This window comes from Daucus carota, chromosome 2, assembly GCF_001625215.2.
Source record: "Daucus carota subsp. sativus chromosome 2, DH1 v3.0, whole genome shotgun sequence".
Classification (NCBI taxonomy): Eukaryota; Viridiplantae; Streptophyta; class Magnoliopsida; order Apiales; family Apiaceae; genus Daucus; species Daucus carota.
Genome location: NC_030382.2, coordinates 42459867 through 42479337, shown reverse-complemented (window position 1 = coordinate 42479337; position 19471 = coordinate 42459867). Strand labels below are relative to the sequence as shown.

At 34.6% G+C, this 19471-nt stretch overlaps 3 protein-coding genes across 3 annotated transcripts; 2 read left to right on the top strand and 1 right to left on the bottom strand.

Moving 5' to 3' along the window:
* Positions 1 to 1613: 1613 nt before the first annotated feature.
* LOC108209717 (uncharacterized) lies at positions 1614 to 6728 on the top strand. The gene is made up of 6 exons (XM_017380777.2): positions 1614 to 2277; positions 2791 to 2935; positions 3045 to 3221; positions 3317 to 3400; positions 4333 to 4411; positions 6025 to 6728. Exons 1-6 carry the CDS (start codon positions 1979 to 1981, stop codon positions 6462 to 6464), a joined length of 1224 nt encoding a protein of 407 aa, XP_017236266.1. The 5' UTR covers positions 1614 to 1978; the 3' UTR covers positions 6465 to 6728.
* A 2389-nt stretch (positions 6729 to 9117) lies between these two features.
* On the top strand, positions 9118 to 11636 carry LOC108205585 (glucan endo-1,3-beta-glucosidase 11). The gene is made up of 3 exons (XM_017375539.2): positions 9118 to 9266; positions 9351 to 10456; positions 11318 to 11636. The coding sequence occupies exons 1-3, from the start codon at positions 9227 to 9229 to the stop codon at positions 11399 to 11401; spliced, it is 1230 nt and encodes a 409-aa protein (XP_017231028.1). The 5' UTR covers positions 9118 to 9226; the 3' UTR covers positions 11402 to 11636.
* Positions 11637 to 13474: 1838 nt separating this feature from the next.
* On the bottom strand, positions 13475 to 18028 carry LOC108205905 (alcohol dehydrogenase-like 3). The gene is made up of 10 exons (XM_017376031.2): positions 17818 to 18028; positions 17579 to 17715; positions 17409 to 17458; positions 16976 to 17310; positions 16786 to 16868; positions 14633 to 14708; positions 14473 to 14534; positions 14250 to 14345; positions 14002 to 14163; positions 13475 to 13914 (listed from the first exon to the last, which is right to left on the bottom strand). The coding sequence occupies exons 1-10, from the start codon at positions 17984 to 17986 to the stop codon at positions 13804 to 13806; spliced, it is 1281 nt and encodes a 426-aa protein (XP_017231520.1). The 5' UTR covers positions 17987 to 18028; the 3' UTR covers positions 13475 to 13803.
* Positions 18029 to 19471: the final 1443 nt, after the last annotated feature.

The window sequence follows — 19471 nt, the reverse complement described above, 5'->3', positions numbered from 1 at the left end:
TTCGGAGCAAAGTGTTGGGTTTTGATGGAGGCCATGGAGGATATACCTGGCATGGATTTGATGGAGGTGTTTTGGGTTTTTGCAGAGGTCTAAAAGAGGGAAGAATGAACTGAAAGATTGAGTTTTTACTGCGTAAATGGACTTCAATTTTGGAGGGAAAGAGTGAAGCTGCATGTCTAGCTTCAATTTTGTAATGACATGCTTGATCTTATATATTCAACTAGTTTGGTGACGCATTTATAACAAATTTTATACTTTTATGTGTTTTGTGACACATTACACTTTTCAAGCACAGGAAAAATGAAAAATTTCAAAGCAACTGATGTATTTGCTTCAGATTGTCGCTTGAAACTTGAAAGCAAACAGAATTCTTATTACAAATTCGATCTTGACAGAGTGGACGAATGTATATTGTGATTCTCTATGTAAGATATTGAGTCTGTGTAAATGAGTGACTATTCCTCTTGGCTTAAACGGAATGAAAACCTATAGTGTGGTGAGCTCAGATTTGGTGGTGCTGATATAAGACACTCCAAGGGATAGCGGATTATGTTCGCTGCGTGACAAGTCCAGCAATGTAATTTAAAAGGGTATGGCTGTGCACCGGTGAAAAATGGTCACGGTGAATAGTCATGAACCTGTATATATTTAGTGGTTAGGAATATAATTTTTTTAACAGGTTCATAGTGTTTAAAATCCTAGATGGGAAAACATTACAAAAAATGTTGGACGTGTAAATCTGATCACTAAATATTCATCTAACGTTTTGAAAATCATATGCCATCTAACCTGTTCACAACCGGAGGCGGGTCTCACTGTAAAGTTAAGGAGGTCAATTTTTTTGTAAAAAAAAAAATAAAAGGGGTCGAAATAAAATTAAAGAGGGTCAATTTCAATTTTACAACCAAAAAATATGTATAATACTTAAAAATATAAAATTTAAAGAGATCAGTTGCCCTTACTAAGATCCGCTTTTTTCACAGCATCTATACCTTGAAAAATAGTGTTCCAGTAACCAGACACTAGTATTCTTGTTCATTTTGGCATATCCTGACTTCATTTTATCCTCCGCCGCGGCTAGGAGATGCTCTAAAGATCCGTTTTAGGAAGTCAAGCCGAGACCCAAGTCACCGATTAATTCATTAAAGTTTAAGCATAAACGTGGAAGCTATTAGGCTAACACTCTTAATCTGAATGAATCAGCCTGCTAATTTAAGTTGTTGGGGTTCATTATTTTAATATCACCCTACCAACTTAGCCAAAACAAGAATATTTTCTGGTCACAAACACACGCTGGTAGTATAATTTTGAGTGGACCCTGCCCAACAAATTCAATATATCATATAAAAATATTTGATGTGCCGAAATTGGTTGGAAAATATTATAAAATGACACTTGTCATTTTTCGTTAGTTATAATTTAAATAAAAATAATAAATAACACATATATATATATATATATATGTATTAATTTTTCCAATCAATTTTTTTCTATATTATTTGTGGCGTATTATTTAACACTATATTTTATACAAATTTGTCACATATATTATTAGGCTATATTATATTACTCAGTGAACATTATTACACTTATCCTCTGCAACCAAACAGTATGGGCCTCTGAAACAGTACATACAAATTTTGTAAACAAAAGAAATGCAGCTAAGAGAATCCAACAATAGCCCCCCTCAACCTCTTGATCAATAACATCCTTATCCATTTCATTTATAGCTCTCATCGCCACTTTGTCTTGTTCTTCATCACCATCACAACCCCTCTTCATCTTTCTCCACAATTTATACTCATATAGTCCATTTCCGTATCATTTTTGTGATGGGTTTATCTTTATCTTGATCTTATCTGCTTCTGTTGTTACTCATCTCTACTGGGTACTGAAAAGATTCAATCTTTAATGTAAAGATTGAATCTTTCTCTTGTGGGTATTGTAAAGAGTGAATCTTTTTGAGATTTGAGTGACAATGGGGGAGATTTTTGAAAGAAGCAGAGTGGTTGATGTTGTTGGGGAGGTTTTGTCTATGATTGGGCCTTTTGGGGTTGCTGTTTCCATTGGGGTTTTGATTGGGTGGGTGTGGAAACCAAATTTTCCTACTTTGGTTGAGTACTTTTCGAAGTCTTCGTCAAAGCATTCTTGGCCCTCCCCTATTATTAACTTTAGTTCATTCAAACTGCAATTACCCACTTTTATGACCCTTTCTGATGATGAGAGACAATGTGATGATCCATCTCTGCAGGCCTCTTTATCCACTTCTGACTGCAGGTAATATCCTCTCCCCTTATTATCAACTTTTGATTTTTATGTGTGTTTGTTGGTTGAATTACAAACTAATTTAGCCTTGAGTGTGCTTGAGAACACCAAATTTATTTCATATGATGTATTTCAGACAATATGAATTGAGATGTCATCTCGAATTCTTGTATTTAATGTCTTGGATTTGAATTAAATTAAAATTTATTTTGAATATCGGAACATGTCATATTGTGATTTGTATCATATTTGGGATTTCAAATAAATTTCAAGTCATCACACAAGAAGCTAGAGAACTTGGTTTGCTGAGATTGGTGATTAGTAATACTCTGAAATTGATTTGTAATACTGTTTCTTAATTGGTGACTCATAGTGAAACATTTCTATGTATATGTATATTTTCTGTTCCATCTGTTATTTTGCAAGAATTGGGGTGAAGTTGTTAATTGTATATTTTCTTCCAAAAGTTGAATTGCAGTGTGTGAAAAACTGAAAATACTAACCGATGCAGTTGCATTTGTTCAGTGAGAGTACAGGGAATTTGACACTTGATGACTTGGAGCATTTATGCCGAATTGTTGAGGAAAAAGATGGAGGCCCTGCTTGGTTTCAGGTGATGGATCGTTCTGCACCAAACATGACATATCAAGCTTGGCGGAGAGATCCTGAGGTAGACCCCAGTATCCTTTTCAATTATCTATGTTGGGTCATTTACTGTTTATCTGTTACATGATACCAATGTCTTCACTCTTCACACAAAATGTTTATGTCTTCATTAGACTGGTCCTCCACAATATCGTTCGCGCACTGTATATGAGGATGTAACCCCTGAATTGGCGAGGGATTTTTTTTGGGATGATGAATTTCGACTTAAGTGGGATGACATGGTCATCGAAGCTGAAACTTTGGAAGAGTGCCCTACCACGGGTACCATGGTGGTTAGATGGGTTCGCAAGGCAAGATAGGAACAACTTTGTCTTTTCTATTACTATTGATCTGGTCAATTACTCGAGCTTATGTTTCTGTTTTTATAAATTTTTCTTGGCTGCAGTTTCCCTTCTTCTGTAGCGATAGAGAATATGTTATTGGGCGTCGAATATGGGAGTCTGGAAGATCTTACTATTGTGTTACCAAGGTAAACTCACTTCACAGTTACATATATAGGCCAACATTCCAGAGAGAACCCTCTTATACAGAGTTCCGTAGCATCCTATCACGAATCATTGACTTAATTATAGAATCTATTATAGAATACACATAGAATGTGATTCTAATGTGGAATACTATGATATATGTATTTTATAATTAATTTAACACTTAAATTTGAAAAAAAAAAAATTGATTTTCGTAACTGGTTCTACCGTTGAATTATTTTGAATATTATGATTAAGTTGTAGAATAACCTTGGAATTGCATAATTTTCAATGATTTGTGGAATAAAAAAATTTGTATAACTTCATTTAAGATTTCCTTGGCAGAATCTATAATTATCTTTTTTTGGCAACTTCATATGATTTAATAATTGTTGCTTCAGATTTTGTAGCGTATCAATATCAAGTAATGGACGGATGGCAGAAATTTAGAATTTACTGGCCAGTTAAAGAACTTAGTAATTGTGAATATTGGCATATGTAAGATAATATCCCGAGAAAAAAGCATTCATTGATTAAAACATAAAAGTGGGCAACAAGAAGAGTAAAATCAACATGTTACATTATAAGTTTATAACAACCCCATCATTTGTCGTTTGCTAACTGCTTGCATATAAAAAATCATGCTCGAGCAGACAGAAGATTCACTGCATGTGCTTTAGTCAGTATCATTTCTGCTATTATGTTCTAGTTCTAAGAAAGTGAATTTCTTACAAATCAATCATGTTAGGTACTTAATTTTCGATCCCCACTTCAACAAACTTTCTAATCTTGCCATTTTTACTTCTTAGTGTCTGTAGTGACTTTCCTTTATAAGTTTTCTTCAAACATTCAGTATACCTCTGTAGCATCTTCAATATTGTGTCCGAGCCATGCTATTATTAACTTAAAACAACAAATGATCTCCATTTTACAGGGTGTGCCCAACACAGTGCCAAGACACAAGAAACCAAGACGAGTTGATCTATTCTATTCAAGTTGGTGCATTCGAGCAGGTAACGCAAAAGTTGTTTTTAACTTCCCCAATAACCATTTGTTGTAGCCCTATGGCTAGATGCATTGGATGTCTTTAATAAGTTGGTGGATTCATGTATTAAGTGTGCACCAAGACATGCATGATATGTTTATCAGAGTAGAGTGGTTGTGTTCCACAAGTTACATGACCTGTCGAAATGTCTACAACCTTTTAGATTAATTAGTAAAAGTAGATATTGAATTCAAAAGTATCAACAAATAAAACATATTTTGAATGGACACATTAGGCTAAAGTGAGATATATAGATTCAAAATTTCCAACTAAATGTTTCCATTTATCATTCAATCTGACGATTCGCTAAACTAAATTAACTGAAAGAAAACTGTGTACAAATTACATATGTTAATAGGTAATAGCAAATAGGACATTCTACAGGTGGTTATGACTTATAAGTAACCAGTGGATGTAAATTGTAATCATAAATCTCTATCGAGTAAATTCATATATCTTTCTATATGTAGAAGGCTGATAGTGTTCTTATAATTCATAATTATATTTATTAGAATTCACAAATTAAAAGCAGTAGTGGACATACTGAGGACCAAAGGAACAATGTTTTGTTAGATTTCCATAATCTAATGCAACATGCTCCTCAACTCCAATAAAGTAGTTTCCCTGGAGATATTGTCAGAGCAAATAGCCTCTTGGCAATATTATCTCACAATATATATATTAAACTAACATAAGCAGCAAAGTATGGCTGAATTACATGTTATACTACCATCATAGCAGTGCTCTATCAATCTTTAGATAATGGTTCTACTTTGGTAGACCAAATGATGACTGAACTTTTAAGGACTGACATTTAAGGTGGCTGGGTAGGAGGCGCAAGAGAACTAGGGTCAGTCACTTATACGGAGGAGCTAGTTTCTTTGTCATTTGGTGCTAATAATCAATCAGTTATGTATAAATTAATCAGATTACGCCGTTTCAAATGGAATATGGACTTTACCTTTAAAGTGACAAATTAAATGAGGATGACATGTTTGTGCTCAAATATTAAACATGTAAGTGAATTTTATTAAGTCATGGGCCATTCTTAACTGGAATCCATTCACCATTTGTGCATTCGACTCTGAAGTGATTTGTAAAATCACAGTGCCTTCACTTGAATGAATTGTCATATAAGCTATTTTGTGCTGTTTATGCTGAATTGACCTTCTGTCCTTTGTTTCATTCCCACAACTTTAAAATAAAGTCCAATCTTTCTGTTGTACATTGGAATGCTCATACCCAACTCCAAAACTCCAATATATTTTACTAGCAACTTTATCAAATCCTCACTTTATTGCATCATTTGTCACTTAAATCCTTCATATTCCTCAAACCTATAATTTTCATACATACATTCTATTTTACACATTAAAATAGACCCTTTTTTTTTACGTGTGTGTGTGATGTATCTCAGCAGTCTTGTCTACGTTGTGTTCTATTTAGTATCAGACACCTTTTCATTTGTTAATATTTGAATCCAGAAAAAATAAAAGGAATTGCATGTTGACAACTAGACTCTTCATTGTTTAGAGCGCTCTAAAGTAAATATGATCCATGTCTTCATGTTGCATATACCAGTTAAATCGGCGAGAGGGGATGACCAGCTGACTTCTTGCGAGGTTTTACTCTTTCACCATGAAGACATGGGTATACCTTGGGAAATTGCAAAACTTGGAGTCCGACAAGGTATGTGGGGAGCTGTTAAAAAGATAGACCGCGGCTTGCGTGCATACCAGAGAGAGAGAGGATCAGGAGCCGCGCTTTCACGATGTGCTTTCATGGCCCAAATCAACACAAAGGTCAGTGCAGACTATCTAAGATATTTGGAGGGCACAAGAAGTTCATCGGATGATGAGACCCTTGATGTGGCAGAGAAGCCTTCAAAGAGGAGCATACAGAAAGTTCTAATAGTTGGTGGGGCAGTTGCCCTTGCTTGCAGTCTTGACCGAGGACTTGTAACAAAGGCTGTTATATTCGGGTTGGCCAGAAGGTTTGTGAAAATCGGGAGGAGAATATAGAGCAGGATGCTTTGGCATCTAATGATCCTAGAAGAGTCCTTATAGCCTGAGGGATGAAGGAAATATATAGAGGCTGGATGTGCATGTTCTTATAGAGTGTTGCATTTTCTAATTATAAAATTGTTTAATTTCAGGTCACTTTTGTTTAATCCATTCTGCAGCTAAAGGTGAGGAAAAGAGAATATAACATATAGGTGTACTTGTAAACATGAAAGAATCTCATGCTGCAAAATAACAAGCATATTTCATTTCTTCTTTTGTTTAGTTCAAGTGTTAATTTATATTTTTTATTTTCTCTTTGGTCATTCTTTGGTTTTGGTTTGATATTCATGACTTTTCTAATATGGGTAAAACTTGAGAGTGCAAATAGAGAGAGAAAAACAACTGATATTTATATATTGTAGCAGAAAGAAAAATAACTGATAGTTATATATATTGTAGCAGGACTTCTAATTTCTCTTATTGCCAATTATGCAGTACTGAACTTCTTCAGTCATTTTTAGGTTTGTTCATATGTTTTACTATCAAATACTAATTTTGCTTACTAAGTTCTGATGATCATACAAGCTTTAAAAGTTAGTTTTATAAATGTGCATAATATTCTTTGAACTTAAATTATTGGCTGACATGGGCGAGTACGATTATAAAAACATTCAATACAGAAATTATGACAAAATTGGAGTACTTTATTATTAGTTGGCCACGTGGCCCGGGATAGATCTGCCTAGTTACCGCGGAAGATGTCGTACAAGACTACAAGAGCATCACCGATGGGCCGCTGCTGCAAAATTGCAATGCCTCATCTAAAAAAATCGATCTGACATGTCTAAAATAAAATTTATATATAATCCTTTCCAAAAAAATAAATTATATATAATATAATAAATTTCATTATAATGTGAAAATCCTTTTTATAATTATAATCTAACTTCTTGATATTATTTACTTCTAGAGCTGTAAATCGATACGGACTATCCGGTGTCTCGGCTCATATCCGGCTCGAAAATATGATACATGTCTCATATCCGTTTTGAAAACGATCCAAATCTGGCGGAAAAATTAAGCCCGTATAATATATGATCCCGGATACGAGCACACCTATACCCGCTCAGATTCGGTCTCATATAATTTTTCATAATATGATCCTACCCGAATAACCGAATATGATTCACGGTTCATATTCGATTCAAACTCATATACATATTACTCCCTCCGTCCCCCTCAATTGTTTACATTGGAGGGAGACACGGAGACCAAGACAATGTATGGAAAATGAGTAAAGTTAGATGAAAAATGGGTAAAGTGGTGGGACCTATCAATATTTAATAATAGATTTGAGATAGTGAGGGAAAGTAGTGGGTGTAATAGTAGTTTTTACTGTTAAATATGAGATAGTGGGGGAAGATAGTGGGGGTAATAATGGAAAAACTTACTATTTATAGTAACGTAAAGAAATGAGAGGGACATCCCAAAATAGTAACCGTAAAGAAATGAGAGGGACAGAAGGAGTATATTTTAACACCATCATATTTGTAAGTAAATAGTCATCATTTTATAAAACTTTATTATCTTATTTAAGTTTATATCTTTATAAAATATGATTTATTTAATGTGATCATGCTTATTATCTTCATATATATTTAATAAATAATATATACCAACATATAATTATAAGTTTTAATTTAAAATTATTATTCTTTATAATATTATGTTTACTTAGACCAAATGATAATTATTTGAATAACTGAAATAATAATGATATTTAGTGTTAGTGGATTATATTTGTCTCATATTCAATGGATCATAAACTACCCGGTTAAAAAATTGAAAATAAGATACTAGATCATATTGGGTTCAGATCCGAATCTCAAATACCCGGGATCGGTTTATATCCGAATAAAATGATCCCGGACCCAAATCTGGACACGCTAAAAATAATATGATCCGGTACTTGAGCAGAGGGGTACCCGGGATCACCCGGATCATTCTACAGCCCTATTTACTTCTTTGTTCCACCCAATTATATATATCGGATGTGTACAGTATATCAAGAAAAAAATGTGTAAATTTATATATATTCATAACTTTTAATTTTATAACAGTAATATAAAAATATTTGATATTTTAAAATACATACATTTGTGAGTAAATTATAAAAATAGTGCTCAACTTAAGTTCATTTTGACATTTTTGTGGCAATGATTTTAACTTTATACATGACGGTGTCGTAATATCCTCGTGTTTCAAAAAAATTACCAAAACATTTTCTAGGAAAACATTTATTAATCCTATTTAGAAAAGTAATTCTTAACCATCTTTTCAAATAACTAAACAATGACGGACAATTCTATTACAAATTTAAAAAATTCAGATATCAAAATACCATAACAAATAAAATATAGCAACGGCTTTTTCAAAGAAAATGTTCCGTGTATTGTTCATCAAAAAGAATTATCTCTAAACTTTTAGATATTATTTAAAGGGAAAAAAAAAAAGATGAACAACTCCAAAGCTGCAAGTCAAGAATAACAAAATGAGTAACCATTTCGACAGCAACACTAATTTAATCGAAATGGAATATTTGCCAAATTTTCCAAACAAAACTCTCCTTCCACGTGGGACCAAAGTAACATGTAACGGCTGTATTTCAACTCATAAGTAGTGATGGGAGCCCCCTTTGTAATTTATCAAGGAGTGAGAAAAGATAAAACCAAAGCAAAAGCTAAAAAACACAGTCCTCTCAGTAGAGTTTCCTCCCAGCCATGGAACCAAATTTACTCCTCTTCATTCTACTCATTTCAGGTACTAATTCTTTAAATTTCCAGCTTATTATTTGTCGTGTTCGTGTCGTGTTTTCGTTAACAGAACGTAATTTGTGAATTGCAGGAGTGTTCTCATTCCAGGCATCGAGTCTTGGCATAAACTATGGACAGATAGCTAATAATCTTCCCACTCCAGAAAACGTTGTGCCGCTGCTCAAGTCAATTGGCGCAACCAGAGTTAAGCTCTACGACGCTGATCCGAAAGTACTGAAAGCTTTCGCCAACACTGGAGTGGAATTCATCGTTGGATTAGGCAATGAGTACTTATCGAAAATGCGAGATCCACAGAAAGCGCTGGATTGGGTGACAACTAATGTCAAGTGTCACCTTCCGGCTACTAAAATCACTGCCATTGCAGTCGGAAACGAGGTGTTGACATTCAACGACACCTCGTTGTCCGGCTGCTTACTGCCAGCTATGCAGAGCATTCACACCGCATTAGTCACATTAAATTTAGACAAACAAGTCTGTGTCACGACTGCTCATTCGTTAGGCGTGCTCGAGACTTCGTACCCGCCCTCGTCAGGCGCTTTTCGACAAGATCTGAGCAGCTGCGTCGCTCAGATCTTGTCATTTCTAGTAAAAACGGGCTCCCCTTTTTTAATCAACGCTTACCCCTTTTTTGCCTACAAGGGGAGCCCGAAACAGGTTTCCCTGGACTACGTTCTCTTCCAGGCGAACCCTGGAACGGTAGATCCAGCTACCAATCTCCACTATGATAACATGCTTTTCGCTCAGATAGACGCTGTTTACAGCGCCTTATCAGCTTTAGGCTACAAGAAACTCCCTGTTCAGATCTCCGAAACAGGATGGCCTTCCAAAGGAGACGAAGACGAAGTGGGAGCTTCCCCGGAGAATGCCAAGAAGTACAATGCTAATCTCATCAAGCTAATAGCACAAAAGAAAGGAACACCTCTCAGGCCTAATTCGGATTTAAACATCTACGTGTTTGCGCTTTTTAATGAGAATTTGAAACCCGGGCCAACTTCAGAGCGCAATTACGGACTTTTTAAGCCCGATGGAACTCCTGCCTATTCGCTCGGTCTTTCCACCAACATTGGCAACACAACTAGCAACTCTGGTGCCACTCCTGCTAAGAATAACACCGGCTTCATAATGCCAGCTCCGCCCACATCTTCCAATGGCTACTTATCGATATCTTCGGCCACGGTTAGTTCCTAATTCTGCTCTCAAATTTTTACCATCAAGTATTATTAAGCATATTGTTTCATTTTAGTCACTGGTTTTAGGACAGAACAGTGTTAGTTATCTGTGTTTAAGTCATGTTAATTCGACTGAGGAATCCGTAGTTAAGTTGGGACCACAGTACTCAAAATTTTAATGGGCACATTCGGATTGAATGTATTGAGTATTGACATCTAGTGGGGGTTAAAAGAGGAAAACAGGAAGGCACTACACGTTTATGATGAGAAACGAATGGTTGTTATTTACACACGCAAGGAATGACAGCAACGGAAGAAGATAAAGTGGGATTCTTTGTCAAATAGGAAGAGTTTAAGTTGGTCAATTTCTTATTTATCAAATTTTAGAAAATGTCGTTGTTGTGGAATTTATATTAAGTTGAAGTTCTGCACCACTAGTAGCGTATTTTTTGGGTCATTGAAAATCGAACTCTAAATCTTTTCCGATACCGAAATGGGTTTTATGGTGATCATCTCGTTTATTGTTCGATGTGTATTTGAGGAGTTGTGGTGTTTTTGATCTTGTGAATCAATCCAAAGGAGGCAAGCTGTGAAATGACGGCACTGTATAGATAAAGTAGTGTAGTTAGCAGGAGGATTTTGGTTTTATTAGGCGTCACATTTGGTAAATGACAAAGAGGACAGATCGAACTTGGCCAAAAGCAATTATAACGTACATTGATAGATCTATCCACCTTACTGTGTAAACGTAAAAATGATAAATGTGTCAGATAACTAGCTACCTAACACTTGTTTTTACTTTTGTGGTTCGGTTGAAACATAAATGTGATGAAGTTTGGTTTCTAACTAGAGTTTTTTTACATGTCAGGGAAGGATTGCTTCGAGCGGCAGCATACAATTGTTCTTGTGGTTCCTGGTAGGTTCCGTGTTGCTCGGCATTGTTGTGGCCTAATAATATCTGTAGAAATTTCAGTATTATCGAAAGGAGGGGAAATGGGGAGGATGACTTATTAACTTATCGGAAACAACCTCCGAAGCTTTTCATGAATTTGAGTGGGAGGGAGAGAGCGAGACAATTAGTTAAACATTCCCCAGTGATAGGCTTTCTAGTTATTGTAACTTGGGGCTGGAAAAGCTGAGATTCTTGTTTCGACTTTGCTTCAATGCCACCACAATATTCTTTGTAATTCTTTTTCCTTTACTTTCTATCTTTTTGGATGAGAATTTTTGGGGTTGCTTATAAGAGGTTAAAAAGTATCTCTTTAGAGGTAAAGTATTTGCGCTCACATAATATTATTAGAATACAAGGTAAGATGGGCCTAGATTTTTCGGACACTACTTTTTACAACTCGTATTTCAAAAAAGTGATTAAAATCCAGAAATAGTATTTTCAGACATATAAGAGATTAAAATTCGGAAATATTTTTGCTTCCATGTGCCTCGTAGTTAAGTGAGATGGAAGTAAACAATGTACTATCAATCTGCGGTGATTAAGAAATACTATTAAAGAACATAATCTTTGTTAATGATCTCCAACCCAACAAATGACAAACTTTACTCATTCTCCCATGCAAATCTTCTTGTAACTGACAGGCAAACTGGCAACCAGAACATATTTGTTTAATCTCTGATTATGTACTAGTTTAAAACCTAACTCTTGTATCAAGAATGGCTACAGACAGTGGTCACATGTTAAGACCATTAAGAGCATCTCCAACGGTATTGGCTATAATCGTTGGCTAAATTGGACCTGCAAGAGATTATGTAAAATTTGCTGAACCTGTAAGACATTGTACTTCAATGGTATTGGCTATATTGGTTGGCTATAATTTAAAAATAGAATGTTATTAATATTTTGGTTTGTTAAAATAGAATATATCAATTCAATATGGTAATAAATGATGTGCAATCATCTTACAGATTTCTTAGAGGTTCGACAAATATAGCCATCCATAAGAGGTTGGCTAAAATTATAGACAACAGATTCACGTGGTTGGAGTGCGATTTTTTCAAGAGGTTGGTTAAATTTTTTATATTTGGAATGCCAACTCAATTTTTAGCTAATGGTTTAGTATGGTTGGAGATGCTCTAAACCCGGCCTGTTAAATCTTAAGTACGTGTTACACTTGCGCATGCTCATTCACTATTAATTTCATTGGTGATACCAGAAGAATGTTTCGAGTTCAAGATTCTAGGTCCAAAAGATAAAAGCCCAATATGCTAATGACCAAATACGGAAGCCCACTTAAATTAGTGGCAAAAGTAGCCCCTAGCTGCTAACCTTTGATTTCTTGCAAATTTATATATTCAACTGTGATGTTATGTTTGGTTGGGGTGAATGATTCCGGAAGGAATGAAATGAAAAATGAACTATATTATGGGTAATTGTTAACAAATTTCATTCTTTCCTCCATTACATTCCTCACCTTATGTGCTAGAGATCATGCCTTTAACATGAGATGAAATGCCCCATTCTCTCCTATCCCCAATTTCTTCTCAAATCTCATCATAACAATTTTGCACTCACTTAAATTTATTTCAAAACTTCCCTCCTATCTCTATCAGTTTCAAGTGATTTTACTCATTCAATTCCATTTTATTCCATTCTCTCCAACCAAACACAACATAATATTCTCGGGCTAATTAGATGTCTAATCAGCAGTAATGCTATCATCCTCATTCCAGGGCAATCTTTGAACTCTGCTTCATTTTCTATACTGTATGTAATACAGCAATACCACATATGTCATGATTTAGGGGATATGCACTACAAGAATCTGGGTTGTTTACAATGGATTTCCAATATGAAATTAGTCACATTTAGAATAATTATAAAGCAAAAATCATTCGTGAGTCAAAAGAACTTATGGGAGTCTTTTCTATATATTATGTATGATTAAAAGTTAAAACACACTCACACATCCCTCTTGTCTTTCGATAAGATTCGAATTTTTGAAAGTGTAACGACTCCGACATAAACGTCTGATATCCGTGTAGTGTATAAACCACTGATAGTCTGATACTCTGATACTAACAAACACGATTATCTCAATATTATAACATCCATACATGGTGAGCAAATATCACCCATTACACTACCAATACCAGAAACACTCCTATGTATACAGATATAACATTCCCATAAACTTGTGCTTCTCCTCTGCAATGTCATGCCAGTAACGCAGGCAGACCAACATAACATCTCAGATACTCTAAAGCACGTTTATTCTTGTTTAAGATACAGTACATATGTATCAAGATACTATAACATTACAACTTACAAGACGAAATACTTAATTACACTGGCGCAACACTCTGAATTTGCGGCCTTTTGGTGACAAAAGGATAGCTAATTTAAAGGTGGAGTAGGCATCTCAATGATTTTCCATCAATAAGCAACTGAAAAGCATCATTGATCTTGCTGAAGGGAAGCTCGTGGGTTATGAAACCATCCACTTTTATTCCCTGCATTTCGCTTAAGCAATTAAGTACCATACATTAAGGTAGTACTACATTGCAGTACTGATCAGATATGAGTAGTTAGTGACTTACCCCGCTCATGATTTTCTGGACAATGTGAGGGAGTTGTGACTTGCCTTTAAAGCCTCCAAACACAGATCCTGTTATACTCCGCCCGTCAAATAACTCCATTGGATGCAGTGGCAACAATTTCGGAGTAGGATGAATTCCTAACACCACTGTCATTCCCCAACCCTGCATCCATCACCAAACAACCATCAATCAGAACTATGCAATTTTAGGTTCGTAGAAAGGTACGTATTTTTGTGTATGTTCCATACATCATGGGTCGACAAGAAAGCCTCGCGGAGAACATCCAAGTTCCCTGCACACTCGAAGCTGTAGTCCACGCCGCCCCCACTAATTTCTCTAATTTTCTGCAGTTAAGCAACTAGAATGCTCAGTATATGCAGTAACAATCACAGTATCTCATAGTTTAGTTGATCCAGTTCAATGTTGTTATAATTCATGCTTGCTACCCGAAACTAATAGCTCTAAGCTCACCTCATGCACGGGCATTTTCAGCGTTCGGGGGTCTATTGAATCTGTCATTCCCATCGCCTTCCCTGCAGATCATTAGTCAGTACACAAAGAGTTAAGTCCTTTCTTCGACTTTCAAACAAGTATATATAATCTAACAAAAAGATGCAAAAAAGGTATATACCCTTTAAGAATTTCTCAGGGTTAATATCAACTCCTATGATCTTAGAGACACCCCTTGTGCGAGCTCCTTCAACAACCTGCATACGTATAATTTACTCGATCATGATCTTCGACATATTCTAGAAGTTGAAACAAGATCATCATTCCATATCATCATCAAATTCAATATTGAAGATTTGCAGAAACAAAAGAAGGTGATGATATTTTGTTAGCACGTTTTAATTAGTACAGTTTCCAGTCCTTTTCTTCATTTAATTCCATATAGTATCTTACAGTACTCTTCATTCTAAACACGAACCAGTCTGTTGGGAACTTTATTTGATACTGTTAGTTGTCACCAAGTTTAGATAAGTTTCTGGGGACTTCAATTCAATGTATACCTAACATCTATTTCATGTAAGATCACCACCACAAATTCTGTAAGTACAGGGTCCGAATAATTAAAAAGCCCTAGTACAATTTAGTTATGGCTATTGGCTAAAGGTTTCTTTTTCAAGTATCATCCCTTTGTAAGAAAATATCGGCTTTTTTAAGGAGAAAACGGTGATAAAAGATTTTTTGCGAATGTCGTATGACTCGCATATTGGATTTTGTAATAAAATAAATACTTCAAAGAAATAAAAAAAATCATTGATCGTTGACTAGTACATATAGCATACGACAAGGTCAGTCAAGATCTCGATGCGGACTCATGCATGCTTATTATAATTGTCATAAATTCATGTCAATTATTTATAGTTCACATGTATTAGAGCCAGTTGCAGATTTGTATGGGTGCTCTTGCATGTTCGACAAAAGGTCTTTTTGTATATAAAAATCGCATCGTAGGCCGTAGCGGGTATAATTTAGTGTTAAAGATTTTTGTCACACGTCATCAATTATTTTTGTTAACTGTTTTATATTTAGATAAAAAAGATTTCGAGCTTTATATGTAAAGATTCTTATTACTAATGAGACCGTGTCGATGAAAATCCATCATCTAGGTAGTGATTGTTAATTGTTATTGAATTATCAAAATTAGTACATGTCACTTTATTTTTAAAGATAAAGTAATGACATATTTCTTGAAAATAGATATTTAAATATAATATTCCTCTAATGAACGCAAAATTATTTTAGCAGCCATCTTATCTATATCATAAAATACATGTGTACTAATCCAAATAATAAATATACTTTAACATTTAAGTTTTTTATATAGGAGGTATTTGCCCCCATTTCGAGAAATTTTTTGCCAAAAGTACTTATGTTTATATTAATAAAAAATAGTATTTATCTTTGTCAAATAATATATAATATATATTTGAAATACAAACAACTTATTTCTTGAAATTAAAATAAACGAATAAATATATGATCAGAACACGTAAAATCTCGGCGAAGCACATATACATGACTGGTAGGTGGTAGCTGGATAATAAATGTGTACTCACCACATGCCCCCCAACTCCCCAAGCAAGTCGCTCACGATTTTTATACTTTCATTAATAAATACTCCCTCTGTCCCATTTAATTGTATACGTTTCTTTTTAACTGTTCGACACGCATTTCAATGCTCTTATAAAATATAGTTCCATTACTTATTTTTCAGATTTTCTTTTTCTGAATAAAAATAGAACATCCAAACTTTAATTCAGAAAAAGAAAATTTTAAAAATAAATTACACAACTATATTTTACAGGAGCATTAAAGTCCGTGCTGCGTCCTCGTCCCCCAATGTATACAATTCAGGGGGACGGAGGGAGTATGTTAGTTACCTCATCTGGTTTGCATTGTTACCGGGCATGCGTGTAAAGATAAGGCTAAAAAGATAGGTATCTGTTAATCCTAATCTTCACACCTCTCCCCATTTTAAATAGGTAGCTCACAAGATATACATATAAACGATGACAGAATTAACATTTAACAGAGGCCAGCAAAACACTTTCGTCCCAACTCCGAACTAAATTCTGAAAGTTTATAGATGTTAATATTAAATTTTGCAAAAGGACAACTAATATAGAATTAAACTATTTATTCATCAGTAATATATTTAGAGGACGTTTGGATTTGATTAAGAAGGAGAATCGTGAACGAAAATGATAAGATTTCGATTCTCGTTAACGGGGAGAAAAAATAAAGGAAACAGGATTTGAGTTTGTTTACTAGACATACCGCGAGTCCCACGGCACCCAGACCGAAAACAGCAATACTGGAGCCAGCTTCAACATTGGCAGTGTTCCATACAGCTCCAAGACCTTAACATATTCATCAATATTATCCAAAGATCATGCATGATCTATAGTCACAACATGCTTTTAAGTTGCATCATAATTAAAAGAAAAAAAATGTATAAAAGAGGTACCTGTTGAGAGACAACAGCTGAGTAAGGTCGTAGACTTGAGACAAGCCTGAGGATCTATCTTGACAACACAAGCCGAATCAACAACCGTGTATTCGGAGAAAGTTGAGGTGTTGAGAAAATGGTAGATGGGCTTCCCTTCTTTCTTGCTGAAAAACCTTGTCTTTCCATCATTCTCCATCACGCTCTTCAATGGCTTCACCCTGTACTTGTCGCACATATTATTTGTTTTCGGCGATTTGCAGTAGATGCACTCTTTACACTCTCCGTTGAATATCGGAATCACATGATCCCCCTCTTTCAAATCCTCCACTCCTTCTCCCACACTCTCCACCACCCTGCACATACACACGTAAATCTCCCTTCAATTCAATCATCATACACATAATTAATTCTTCTTTTTACTAATTTATATATTTCACATATATTTAATTACCCGGACGCTTCATGGCCGAGGATTCGAGGATACACTCGCTGAGCTTCATTCTACAGAACCCATGTATATAATCAGGAAGTGACGGAACCATGATCTCGAAACAGGAGCGGAAATAAATATTGATAGGGAGAGATGGAAAGAGATTGAGGTAGCTAGGATTCGGTACTGACCTCGCCTTTCCAAGCACTAAGGTCCGTGTGACATATAGAAGTAAAGAGTATTTTTATTCGGACCTCCATTTCGTGAGGGGGTTCCACACATATCTCTTCTACCACCAATGGAAGCCCAGGTCCCCATGCCACAGCGGCTGCGTATATAAACGATGCCTTTATTTTCGATTACCGAAATTGACGAAGATACCGAGACAGAGATGCATAAAATTGTAAATTGCGAGTATATTTGCACGTACCTTTGCAAGTGATAACTTTTCCATTTGTTTCAGTTGGATGTAAGAATCCATTCCCAAAGCTTTGATTTTCTAGTGAACCCATCGATGCCTTTCTAGCTCTGTTCGCTTGAAGTGCACCACTATATGTATATTTTATACTCCTATTTATCTTGCATAATTTGATGTACATGTGATTCTTTATAGAAGAAATTTGTAGGGTTCAATTTGGATTAAAGATAATACTATTGTAATCTTGAATTAATTAGTTGTTATGTTATAATATCTCTTAAGATTTGATGATATCTACAAGTCTCTAAAATTTAATGATATTAAGAGATCCATAAATTTATTAGATCTTATAAAATGATAAAGCCGACGCCATTTGTTAGTTTATTTAATATTTTTTTAAATTTCTTGACAATCTATAACATGATAAACTATTATGCTTAAATTATAAAAACTATACCTCAATTCTATAATATTTACCTCGATTCCTATTGAACTTCATGCAAAATTAAGTTAAAATCTATTAATATCAGCTAAATTCACTAATTAATATTTGCTTATTATTTCGATTAAATACACCGCTAAAAATAATTACACGAGTGCCTTGCTACGTTTCTTATAAAGAATATAAATAATTAGCTTTTCATTGATTTGGTATATTATAAAACATTAAAATTTCAACAGCACTCCTTATATCTCTCTCTATTACTATTATAATATTAACTCAAACTAAATCAGTTTATATTAAAGAGTTATGTTAACGTTTACAGTTTCAAAAATATGATATTCAGGAGTTACTAAATTAAATTTTGAAATATTTTAAAAAAAATAATATTTTAATTATTATGACTAAAATTTAATTTTATATAATTGAACAAGTTGAAATAAAAGCAAATTCTTGTAATAGGTTTTGCTTATTTAGTTGAAAATTATATGATTTTCAAACAAATCCTTCAAATTATCCTAATTTTAATCAAATTTCAATTAATTGGTATAAAACCACACTTAGAAGATTAATAGTATCCCGTCATTTATAATATTCCAATTTCCAAATAAATTCAACTATATTGAAATCATCAGGGTTTGGAAAAATATATAAAATTTAAATTAAACATTATTAAAAATTTAAAAATACCTATCAACTTTAATGATTTATATGAATTCTAAATAAAATACTTATTTTCTAGAAATAAAATACTTTTTAATCTAATGAATCCTCCCATATTCACGTTGATGCACCCACATAACTTTCCAGAGTGTGTTGTAAATATACAATATATCTATGCGTTACAATAATATATGGAGAGCGACAAATAAAAATTGTTATGTGACAGAGGCGGCATTGGAACATGCATGCTTCGAAATTATTAGCGGCACGGCAGCCCTTGATAGTTGATGTAAGTGCTACTATTGTTTGTTGACTATTTATTCGCGCAATTAAATGCCCGTCGCCCTAATAAATAATTCCCGACTTGGATCTTATTGCTGGCAAAGGCCTATTAGTTTTAACCAACAGCCCCCGAAAAGGCCTAAATTTTAAATTAAAGCCCGAAGAAGTTGTTATTTCGTTTAGACGGACATTATGACCATGAGGCTGTGACCTGTCACCACCGATTGAGAATTGATCAAAGGGACGCTCATTTATATATGCTTGATCGAAAGACACCGT

Bases quoted from the DNA above. Each gene is read 5' to 3' on its own strand.
- LOC108209717 (XM_017380777.2), top strand. From the start codon at position 1,979: ATGGGGGAGATTTTTGAAAGAAGCAGAGTGGTTGATGTTGTTGGGGAG. The intron at 2,278-2,790 runs GTAATATCCTCT...GCATTTGTTCAG, and splicing joins TTATCCACTTCTGACTGCAG to TGAGAGTACAGGGAATTTGA. The intron at 3,222-3,316 runs GCAAGATAGGAA...TCTTGGCTGCAG, and splicing joins TGGTTAGATGGGTTCGCAAG to TTTCCCTTCTTCTGTAGCGA.
- LOC108205585 (XM_017375539.2), top strand. From the start codon at position 9,227: ATGGAACCAAATTTACTCCTCTTCATTCTACTCATTTCAG. The intron at 9,267-9,350 runs GTACTAATTCTT...TGTGAATTGCAG, and splicing joins CTTCATTCTACTCATTTCAG to GAGTGTTCTCATTCCAGGCA. The intron at 10,457-11,317 runs GTTAGTTCCTAA...TTTACATGTCAG, and splicing joins TATCGATATCTTCGGCCACG to GGAAGGATTGCTTCGAGCGG.
- LOC108205905 (XM_017376031.2), bottom strand. From the start codon at position 17,986: ATGTACATCAAATTATGCAAGATAAATAGGAGTATAAAATATACATAT. The intron at 14,535-14,632 runs GTATATACCTTT...AATGATCTGCAG, and splicing joins CCCTGAGAAATTCTTAAAGG to GGAAGGCGATGGGAATGACA. The intron at 14,346-14,472 runs GTGAGCTTAGAG...GCTTAACTGCAG, and splicing joins TGAAAATGCCCGTGCATGAG to AAAATTAGAGAAATTAGTGG.